Source organism: Lactuca saligna, chromosome 3 (assembly GCF_052625555.1).
Source record: "Lactuca saligna cultivar CGN05327 chromosome 3, ASM5262555v1, whole genome shotgun sequence".
Classification (NCBI taxonomy): Eukaryota; Viridiplantae; Streptophyta; class Magnoliopsida; order Asterales; family Asteraceae; genus Lactuca; species Lactuca saligna.
In genome coordinates, this window is record NC_136419.1 from 21424394 (window position 1) to 21436678 (window position 12285).

Sequence of the window (12285 nt, forward strand, 5' to 3'; positions counted from 1 at the left end):
GCACACGTCTTGGATCGGAGCACTCACTGGTCTATGACTTAGGGCATCGGCAACTACATTAGCCTTGCTAGGGTGATACAAAATCTCACAGTCATAGTCTTTCACCACATCCAACCACCTCCTTTGTCTCATATTCAAGTTGGGCTAATCCATAAGGTACTTCAGGCTCTTATGGTCTGTGTATATGGTGCACCGGACACCATAGAGATAGTATCTCCAGATCTTGAGGGCGAATACCACCGCCCCCAACTCCAAATCGTGAGTGGGATACCTTGTCTCGTGAGGCTTCAACTACCTCGATACATATGCTATCACGTGCCCCCTCTACATCAACACAACACCCATCCCTAATATAGATGCATCATAGTAAACTACGAAGTCCTGCACTCCCCCGGGAAGGGCTAACACTGGAGCTTCGTACAGCCTCTGGCGAAGAGTCTCAAATGAGGCCTGCTGCTTAGGCCCCTAAGCAAAAGTAACACCCTTCCTGGTCAATCTGGTAAGAGGAATGAAAATCTTGGAGAAATCCATGATAAATCTTTGGTAGTAGTCTGCCAGGCCAAGAAAACTCTTGATCTCAGATGGGGACCTCGACACCTCCCATCGCATAGTTGCCTTGATCTTAGCTGGTTCGCCCAAAATCCCATTCTGATTAACGAGGTGTCTTAAGAATTGGACCTCTTGTAACCAGAAATCACACTTGGAGAATTTGGCGTAAAGCCTCTCCATCCTCAATACTCCAAGAATCTCTCGAAGATGCTCCTCGTGCTGCTCTTTGGACCTCGAGTATACCAAAATGTGTTCGATAAACACGATCACCGACCGATTCAACATGGGCATGTACACCCGGTTCATGAGATCCATGAACATTGTCGGTGCGCGGGTGAGTCCGAAAGGCATCACCACAAACTCGTAGTGCCCATAACAAATCCTAATGGCCGTCTTACGGATATCCTCCTCGTAGACTCTCATTTGATGATACCGACACCTTAAATCAATCTCCGAAAACCAAGACGCCCCCTGTAACTGATCGAATAAATTATCGATCCTTGGTAGTGGATAACGGTTCTTGACTGTCAGCTTGTTCAACTCTCGGTAGTCAATACACATCCAGTGTGAACTATCCTTCTTCTTGACAAAAAGGATCGACGCTCCCCACAGTGAGGTACTTAGTCTAATAAAACCCTTCCCCAGAAGCTCCTGGAGCTGCGAGGATAACTCCTGCATCTCGGGCAGCGCAAGGAGATAAGATGCCTTGGCAATAGGCGCCACACCCGAAATCAATTCAATCCAGAACTCTACCTGCCTCTCGGGAGGCACAACCGGTAACTCCTCGGGGAAAACATCCGAGAACTCACACACAACTGGAACATCGGAGATAGAACTCGGCCTCTCAGTGGCAACTATTGTATCCATCACATATGCTAAAAAGCCCATACATCCCTGCTGTAAACTCTGCCTTACCCTGACATCAGAACAGAAAGTTGACCCAGATCTGATCCCCTCGCCATACACAGTAAGCACTCCCCCACTAGGGTCTCGTATGGTCACCATCTGATGCTCACAGTCAATCAAAGCTCCAAACCGGCTCAACCAGTTCATGGCCACTATGACACATACATCACCCATTGATAACGGTACCAGATCTATCGGGAACTCAACACCAAAAATCTCCGATACACATCCCCGGAATACGTCAGTGGCAAAAACCGCCTGCTCGTCGGCTATAGAAACCCTCAGTGGTCGACTCAACGCCTCACACCTGACACTAATTTGACGATTAAAGGATAAAGATACAAAAGATTGACTCGCACCCGACTCAAATAACAACAAAGCATACACATAACTCACAAGAAAGGTACCTATATACAACACAACATAAGCATAAACAAATCTCAAAATAACATAAATAAGAAGATACTTACCAGCAATAGCATCAGGCGCCGTGTGGACCGCCTTCGCGGCCAACTGAAATGCTCTCCCACAAGCTCTCGGAGGCTCGACCTTCCCCAGTTGGCCATCAGTAACACATAAAGTAGCAGGAGTAGCAGTCTAGGATGATCCCTGGGTGAGCTGGGGACACTCGACCTTCCGATGGCCCATCTGGTTGCAGTAAAAGCAAACCGAAAATCCCTTGGGGCAGTCCCTCGCCATGTGCCCCTCATTGCCACATTTGTAGCGAATCCCTGCTCGGCAAGACCCCTCGTGACTTTTGTCTCACTTGCTACAAGTGCGGCCCTTCTGGCCTCCAGCTCTCGAATCAGTGGGCTTAACCCACTTTGTTGCCGACTACGACTGTACTGGTCTCCTATCTCTCTCTTGCTGCTCTCCTTCCTCCTTGGTCTGAATCTCCAACTCAATCTCCTTCCTCCTGGGATCGGTCTGCAACTTAGTGATGGGTTTTAGCCATAAGAACTTTCCTATGTGCGCATGCAAAACCCTAATGCTTGGATCTAGGCTTTCTAATCAAACATGCTTTGAATCCAAGACTTCTAATGACTATTTAGTTGTAATAACAATATTGAAACAGATCTAGAATCATACCTTTGAATTCCTTGTTGATCTTGTTGTCTTGGAGCTTCTAGAGTCACAATTGTCACTCCTCTAATGGCTTACAAACACCAAATAGCAAGGAGGATGATTTGAGAGAGAGGAGAGGGGAGGAATTCAGCCAGAGTATTTTTACTTTGGATGGGGTACCGAATTCTCTATCCCATAGGGTCTATTTATACTTGTAGACTCCTTAAGGGTTACAACTTAAACCCTAATTGGATAACTTAGACTTTAAGTGATCCTAATCCTTACTTTGGATAACCCTTGGACGAATTTGAGGCTATCCCAAGCCCTAGAAATCGTCCAACCTATCTTCCATAAGGATTTATAGTCTAAAGTGCAACTATCAAGCAATTGACAGTTTATACCCTCTTATTTAATTAATCTCTTTAAGTCACTAAATTAATTCCAATTAATTCTATGACTTATATTAATCAAATAACAATATATTATTCTTTATATTATTCTCATAATATACTAATAATATTTACTCTCTCTTAATAAATCATCCTATCAAGTTGTTATGGTGAAGGCAACCCAAAAGGACCATGCACAATCGAGTCAAATACTTGCCTAATATAGTTGCAGCCTTAGACACTATTCCAACACTTAGCCAATGTCCGGTAAGACGAGTTCGCCACGAACTCTCGAATGTCCCTCCTCAAGATGCTCAAATACTGACTCACACATGCCTGCTCAGTGGATACGTGCTTAGTACAGAACAACGTCCTCTCATGAAACATCCTCGTAATCTTTGTCACTGACTCTGTCTTCTGCTTGAGAGACGGGAACTCATGTGCCAAACGTTCCCTCTCCACCTAGGGAACATACTCATCTCTGAACAACTTGGTGAACCTCTCCCAAGTCATTGCAGCATGATCTGTAGGGGTAAAATCATTCGTCATAAACTTCCATTAGTCCTTCGCTCCCAAACGAAGCTGGTTCAGCGCGAACCGGACTTTCAGATGCTCTTAACATGAACACGTATAGAAACACCCCTCAATGTAGGAGATCCATCTCATAGCAGCGATCAGATCCTGCGTCCCAGTCCCATCAAACTCTGGTGGTTTCGTGTTGTTGAACTCACGAAACAACGAGTCACGTCCCTGTGGCATGGCTGCAGCTATGGCCGCGGTGGCTGCAACAACAATAGCCTCCATAACAGCAGTGTATCGCTCATCGAATGTCTCAATCAATGTGGTCTTAATAGACCCGAACATCTCTGGTATGGCCTCTCGGATAGCTGCGACCACCTCCTCATGAATGATCCTACGGATCTCCTCGTCATTGGTCCCACTACCCCCGGTGGTGTTGCGGGTAATCACCATAGTGTCTCTGAAACACAAACAAAAAATCACTAGAGACTAGCTCAATACACATACTCACTCGATTACCCACCCCTACACGCTCCTTAGCATCCTAAGATTCTTACTTGGGCCACATACAGATCCGATGTTTTCAGTAGTACGGACCCAATACTACCTTCCACACCAACCTGTAGTCGTCCCAAGTCCTCCTCCTAGGATCCTAATTCATAGTACTCTATCCCTCACGGATCTTAACTACTCTCTCGGTAGATTCCTCAATGCTCATCTAGGTATCTCTCCTAGATTACTCAAAACTCTCTAAAGATTCCTACAATGTTTCTCCCTACTCAGTACAAATACAAAGAAAATAGCAGATAAGATCAATCAATAACATACCCTAGACTAAGGCATCATGAATCAGGAAACTCTAGCCCTAATTTCTGAAGTACCTAGCCTATCGTCTAGCATGCAGCTCTAATATCTCATAAGTATAAACAATTAATGGTATTTTGGGAAACCACCGTTCGGGCTCCGGCTGATTGTACACACAACTCCATCTCATTTTCTTAAAACTCCTACTCGTTTTAGAAAAACCATTTACTTTTAGAAAAAATTTCTCAAATCCTCAGTTTGAGTCTCTGAACGTACCCGAGAGTACATCTGAATCCCTCAAACCAAGGCTCTGATACCAACTTGTAACACTCTAAATTTTCAAACCATTTTTTCTAAATCACATAAAATCAATATCACATTTTCTCAAAATCACAATGTATCAAATGTCAAAACACGATTTAACAAAACAACTGATAATATCCTAGAATCCTCGACATAGTCTCAAACATGTGTGTACAATCAAGTCGGCGCCTTCCTGTGATCTTGAGGAGTACCTAAAACACATAACACACAACACCGTAAGCACGAATCTTAGTGAGTTCCTTAAAATACCACATACACTAATAATAAGCCTCTCATGGCTATAACTCAGCATGGAACCTTCGATCTCATGCGTCTCGGTAAGGACCCTACGGTCCCACGACTCGGTGTGGACCCTCCGGTCATGTGTCTGAGTGAGGACCCTCCGATCTCATAACTTGGTTTGACCCTCCGGTCCTATCTCAGTAAAACATAGAATAATATAGCACATATCACAAAGAAAAAAAATGCATAATATCACATAACTTAGTATAAGCACATATGACCCTCTAGTCGATAACGCAATAAGTCCATTCGGTCACACAGTATTACCACTAAGGTAAGTATAGTGAGAAGACTCACGTCGTAAGTAAATCAGGTATGTCTCGTACTCGAATCATCGGTCTAGCCTCCGCCTAACATATACTGTAATTACTCTAATTAATAAATGACTCTTAAAGATGTTAGGCTATACCCACTACAAATTTTCAAAAAGGATAAAAGAACATTTTACCCTTCCACGGCCTCTAAAGTCCACAGTTTGACCAAACCCTAAAAGTCAACAAAAGTCAACATCAAGTGCGTACGTTGGGCGTACAACCCTTTACGCTGGGCGTACTACTTTGTCATGCATGCATCGGGAATCTTTGACACTACTCTGCATGTATCCGAGAGTACGCTAAAGCTTAGCGTACGTCCCAGACTTACTTTTCCCACTCTCATAGTCTTAATCCGTTAAGACCTTAGCTATAATCTAAAACCCAAAAACTTTCACTCCTTACTCACAAAAGTACTCATGTATCATGCATGGGGAGATTTTGACGTCCAATATCCCATTTTTATGGGTCTACTCCACTAGAGACACTTAAAGGGACATATATTAGGCTCTGGAGTTCAACAAACTCATAAAGCGTCAAGCTTTGGGACATAAACCCTAAAATAAACCATAATATGCATAAATCAAAACAATGAGAAGGCTTTGAGCTTGATAACTTCAAATGATGCACCAACCACAGGGAAACTCAGATCCAAAGCTTGGGCTCCAACTCTATTCTCTTCAAAGCTCCTTCTTCACTCAAAGAATCCCACAAGAACACTTAAAAGCTTAAAATGGCCACTCAAGCTAAGAGAACGAAAATTAAGGTTTTGATGGAGTTAAAGACTGGAAATGGTGGTTACAAATGAGGCCATTATGTTCCTTAAATAGGGACACACAACACAAAAAGGGTTTTCATTCTGAGCCTAGTACGCCCAACATACTAGGTGGCGTCCGCATCCAAAACACGCACATGAGTACGCTGAGCGTGCACATGCGTACGCCCTGCGTACTCAACTACCACATTTTCTCAATTAAAGGGCCAAACTTGACAACTACAATAAAACAAAGGTTAATGAGATATACCTAGTCTCGGGATGTTACACCTGCACACCCGTGCTGAATGTACTGTCGAGCCCTGGCAGCTAAACAATACCCTCAATGGTTGATGCTCCATCTGAGAATTCCCAGTTCTCCCTCACTCGGGACACTAACTACTACCTACTGGTGGCGAAACCAAAACACAACTAAACCGTCCCTACTAGGTATTACCATACTAAACCATGGAATGATTAACCCTGGAATGAATAACCTTCGCAGAACAACCCCTCTCAACACGGAGCAACCGAACTTCAAGAGAAACCTGGATCCCAGTTGAATACTTCTGAATCTTCAATTTACAACTACTAACCCTGGAATGGTGATTCTCTATCCTAACTTCTCATCCTCAATGCACCCTTGGATCCTAACCATCTACGACCCTTCGATACTATATTTCCCTGACCCTCCTATGTCCTAACGTCTTATACGGAAGGTAATGGAAAGTTTACAATATAATCATAAACAGTAAGATATGAGGTAGGAACATATCAACAACCACATCTAGTGTTGCCTTGGCCTCCTCGGCTGTAAGCTGGAAGGTGCATCCTCAAGCCTTCGGAGGCTCTGTTCTACCTTGACCCCCATCAGTAATCTTCATTGTGGCTGGTGCTGGAGTCGGTGCTGGCCTGGCAGCTAGCAGGGAGCACTGGGCCTTCATCAAATCGATAATCCCCTCCTTGATCGACCCAAAAATCACTGGGGTCGCCTCAAGGATGCCTCTCGTGATCTCTGACGCGATGAACTCGCACAGTCTTTCATCAACTGGTTTAGATCCCGAACCTGAACCTGATCCTGATCCCGATCCCGATCCTCCTGCTCCTTGATGCGTAATCATCACCATTCTGAAATAAAACATATAATTATCAGGGTCATACAAAATCTAGAGAGGTCTCACACACTCTACAAGTTGCCTGGTTTTATCTCGGCCCTCCTTGATTCGAGTACAGATCCTCTGCTTTCAGTAGTATAGGCCCATACTACCTTCCAAATATATCCGTACTTTCCTCAAAGATTTCTTTGAATTCACCAGGTCCCTTTTACTACCGTTGCACTCTTTGCTAACCTCATCCTAGGCTTACCCTAGGGTAACTCTCCAACCCACACTTCGCCACCAGCTGCGTAAGAAGTTCCTGCCACCTTCACCTAACTATCTCGAATACGATTACATATCACTAACACCAGATAATTATTCGAATGAAAGGTCCTACCCTACAACGGTTGGACTCAAACAAGAGCTGCGAAATAGGGCTAGACCTAACCTTCTGAAATTATCCAGTCCTCACAATATGTAATGTAATGTATTCGTTTACTAGTTAGCTAAAGATAGCTAAAACTCCTATTAGCATAAAGTAAGCAGCATAGGCATTTAGTAACCCAAACCAAGCATATCCTATTCAGGCTATCATATCCCCTTAGAACCACAAAATCCCGAAAATGGCTTTACTAAAGCTTAGAAAATGTAGAAACTTGCCCTAACTAGAGATCTAAGAGATAAATGGTCAAGGTTGAAGTTTTTTACTTTGAATGAACTGGAAATGAAGCAAAACCTCTGAATATACTTGCTTCTTCTGGAACCCCCAAGCTTCCACTCTTTTCTTCAAGCTTCACACAACCAAAAACACACAAAAATGGCTCAAGGACACTCCAAATGCTTTAGGGTTTCGAGTTAGGGCTTTTCTGGACTGTGAGAGACAATGGAGGCTGAAATGTGACGAGTTAAGACGTTTAAATAGGGTGCAAACCCTAAATATTAGGGTTTCATTCATGCAATCATACTCGTCGAGTCGGGCTCCCGACTCATTGAGTAGGTTACTTAAAACTCGTGTCCAAAATCCAGTCTATTCGACGAGTTGGGTCTCCAATTCGTCGAGTCTCAGTGTAAAACATGTAAATACTTAAATTAAAATATATACCGGGAACCGGGTGTTACAATCATACTTTCATAATCAACCAACTATAACATCCTACTTCCATAACGAACGACTTATAAACTATGACACGATCTTTAACGTAATGTCTTTAGTTGGTTTTCTTTTAACACATTACTAATAAAACGATGAAGGTTAAGAAAGTCAAACATCTCCGTTTGGATCTGATTCGAATGGTCAGAACTCCTCGTTAACAAACTTGACTCGCAAGTTGAGACGATCACGCCACCGATTGGAATATCCTGGCGATTTCCCTTATAGCCTTCCACTCATCGGTCAATTATAATAATCTCGAGACACCACCAAAATCTCTCAAAACCAATGGAGATATCGTTAATTTCTGATACCCTGACCGCAATCGCCACCAAATATGGTCATGGACTAGGGTTTTCCAATTTCATCACGGATCGCAACTGTTCTTCATACGATCAACAACTCCAAACCTACGCCCTAATGGTCGCGATCGATGCCATAGCTCCACCGTCTGTTAAACCTAGATCAGCGCCTAAGAAACTGGCTAGAAAACGTTGCCGCGTGAAAAGAAGCTCGAAAATCGACGGGGGTGGTCCCTACGTCGATGAAGACGGAGGAGGGTTCTTTGATGGTGGCGATGGTCCGTTTGGTGGCGGCGGCGGTGGAGGCAGTGGTGGTAATTTCGATGGGTTTAACTGGGACGAATCGTTGCCGGCATCGCCATCAGATCCGGCCTTTGATTTTGTATATGAATTGCTTTGCTGGATCGTTTTTTCGAATTGCTTGCACTTTGCCTTCAAGAAGGTCATCAGGATCTTGGCTGATGGAGTTGCTGATTCTGAAAGAGAGAAGGTTCCTTTGAGGTTTACTCCATTATGCTAATCTGGTTCTTTACGCAATCTATTTCACTCCTGAATGAAATAACCCATTCTTTTTTACTAGAAATTGGTTCTGATGTAAATCATGTATATAATCTGCTTGTTTATGTTTAGCAATTCATGTTCTCAATGTTTCTTTGGCAGTGTATATAGTAAGAACATTGTTGGCTGCATTATCTTCATGCTATTGTTCTTTCCCCAATCCCAAATTAGCTTCTAATCTAATAAAAAATGAACCTTTTCTGTATTATCTATCTTCTCTTTCTTTGAAAAATGTTTATGTTTAACATTTCGTGTTCTTGATAAGGATCTTCTACAAATTTACTCCAAAAAAAATACATTTATTTGATAGTTTGATAGTTGCTGAAGGAGTCATAAATGAAACAGAGCGTGAGTTTTTTTATCAGTTTAAACATGCATCATAAACATTCAAAAAAAAAAAAAAAATCCAATATTAAAACAAAAACAAAGAGCACTTGCCCAAATTTGATAGGAATTATTATTACACTGTTATTAGTTTGATAAAATGTAAACAAATCTTTCATAAACATAAAGAAGCACCATAAAGAATATTGGTTATTTAAAAGGGATAACTTTATAATGTTCACCATGATTATGTCACCAAACAATAGAGAAAGCCTAAAGAAAAAGCATAAAAACCTCATACGTCATTATATTAACATGAATATGCTCTGTTACAAATCATAAAGTAACAACCATGATAAGGAAGTTCGTCGATGGAAACCAATACACACATGCATTTACCATTAATGGTAAACAATATATCTTTCGAATAGCACACCATTTGAAGATGGGTAGACTTTAAATTGATTATTTTTGAAAATCACCACACCTTTTCTTGCAGCCATCACGTGATCATCTTCTGCCTCTCCATTCTTTTCTTCCATCATTGAACTCAATCATCACCTCCATCATCTTCTGCCATCACGTAATAATTTTTTTTTTGAAATTTACCAGATTAGAATGCCCACATCAAGAGGAACACGTCAGATTAGAGCTAATCATATCTTGAAATTTCCAATTCAAACCCAATTTACTGGAAAAAAAAAAAACTCACTAATTATCGACAAGATGGAAGTATGCCGAAGGTGAAGCAGCCAGTGGGCTTTTTCGATTAAGATAGAGGAGCGGCGTTGGACGGTGGCGGCGTAGGTGTAGGTCGGAGGTAGGAGGAGTGGCGCAGATGTTGCGGTGGAGAAGGGAGGAGCAATGTCAGAATTCGGGGCAAGGAGAAGGAAAAGAGGAGCATCGCCAATGTAAAGGTAGGTTGCTTCAGGCGCTCTGCTTGAAGACAATGAGGAGAAAGAATGTCTGAAGGAGGAATAGTTGTGTGGGCGAAAGGAGGAGACATTATATTTAATCAGAGCACAAATGTCAGATTCCATAAAATGGTTTGATCAGTCTCTTTTTTCTTTAGGCTATCAGGAGTGCTAGGGGAAAAGACGCGTGAGAGCTGACGTGTCAGCCCCCTTCACGCGTGAACACCACCCCACCTTCTGGTGGGTATCTTGTTCCGTGGAGCTGAAGACGGGTGAAGACAATAGATTTGATTGAGTGGTAATTTCTGACCGTTGCTTTATTGACCGTTTGTAAAAAAAATTAATTAATTAATTAATTACTAACAATTCTCTATATATATCAACATATATTTTACCTTTTAAACACACACCAAACTTTGAACACAAACACATATACTCTCATTCAAAAAATACACTTTCCTCCATGGATCCAAACCAAAATAACCCACCCATCCCGAACACCCCAAATACTCCAAATGATCCGTTAGCAAACATTGACTATATGCAATTGTTATCATCTCCCGTTCAACAACAACCTTTATTTACCAATCTTTCATACCACCCACACTACTACCAACAACAACCACAACCACAATTTGTTCAAACCCAATTTCAACCCTTTCAACAACAACCTTCTCCGCGATTTCAGCCCCAAACTTTCCAACAGCCACAACCAAGTTCACAACCATCTCAAGTTCCATTATCGCAATCTCAACCCAACCTCGACGATGAAGACGACGACGAACGGGTTCAAGAAACACAACCAAGTCGTAGAAGGCAAAAAAAATCAAAAGATTCAACAAAGAAGAAAAACACCCAATGGACCGAGGAGGAGGCGACTTTAGCTAAAGCTTGGATTGCCATATCACAAGACGGGGATGTCGCCAACGCGCAATCGGAACAAAGCTTTTGGAATCGTATTTTAGACCACTTCCACGCGTTATTGGGAAGGAAAACGAGCCGGACATATGATTCAGTCAATGCTAAATGGCGCGATCTTAGAGCGACGTGTACCAAATTTAACGGCGTATTTGATAATTTAAAAAATATGCATCGAAGTGGTAGCAACGATTTCAACATTTTGTCAACGGCATTGCACCAATACCAAAAAGCGTGGGAAGTTTGTCGCAATGGCCCAAAATGGGTCCTTTATCCGGAAACGACGCATTCGGGATCTACCACCGGTTCCAACAAAAGGTCGAGAACGTCCGAGTCGGAGATCGGTGCTAACATCGACCTCAATGATGAGTTCGACGCCACCGAGGGGGAGGGTCCATCGGACGTCCATCTACGTCGACCACTGGGTAGGGACAAAGCGAGAAAGGGGGCTTCGTCTAGCGGGAAATCAACCAACGAGGACGTATTAGCGGAGAAAATCGAAAAAACTCTACATTTTTTAGAAATTTTTTTTTGATTCAACGGACGAGCAACGCCTACGACAATTGGCACTCACCAATCTTCAAATCGTAAACACAGTGCCGCAATCCAATCTCGACCCGGAAAATTTAAGGGTCTTTATGAAAATTCAACAAGAAGTTCTCGACCAATATCGCAACTTGATTTGATGTTTTTTTATAATTTAGGTTTAATTTTCTAAGTATGGATTATGTTTTTTTAGTATTTTAGTTTTAATTTTCTATGTTTTAAATTATGTAATGTGGTTTTAGTTAATATAAAATATGTTATTTATAAAATATGTTATTTATTTAATATTTTATTTATTTAACAAAATGGTAAAAAAAATTAAAAAAAAAATAATATAAAAGTGAATGTTGTTAGTGGTGACCATTTCCATAGTGGAGTTGATTGGTGGTGAAGGTGACGTGGCGCAGAGGTGGCGCCACTTTTCCAATGGGTTTGTAGTGACCACTCCATATAACCTTAGAACCGAGTCAGTCTTTTTTGGACCAAGTCAGCCAAAAACTGTTGATGAGACTGTTCATGGGACCAGCAAGGTATCAAACAACCCTTAAATGTGTTTTCTAAAAGGCTTGGTTC

The 12285-nt window shown here is 42.1% G+C and overlaps 1 protein-coding gene across 1 annotated transcript; it reads left to right on the plus strand.

The window, feature by feature from the left end:
* The first annotated feature begins 8438 nt into the window (after nt 1–8438).
* LOC145035251 (uncharacterized) lies at nt 8439–8972 on the plus strand. Its single transcript, XM_078983824.1, has one exon. The coding sequence runs from the start codon at nt 8439–8441 to the stop codon at nt 8970–8972; it is 534 nt and encodes a 177-aa protein (XP_078839950.1).
* Nucleotides 8973–12285: the final 3313 nt, after the last annotated feature.

What these genes read in the sequence shown, in the direction of transcription:
- LOC145035251 (XM_078983824.1), top strand. Translation starts at nt 8,439, where the DNA reads ATGGAGATATCGTTAATTTCTGATACCCTGACCGCAATCGCCACCAAA.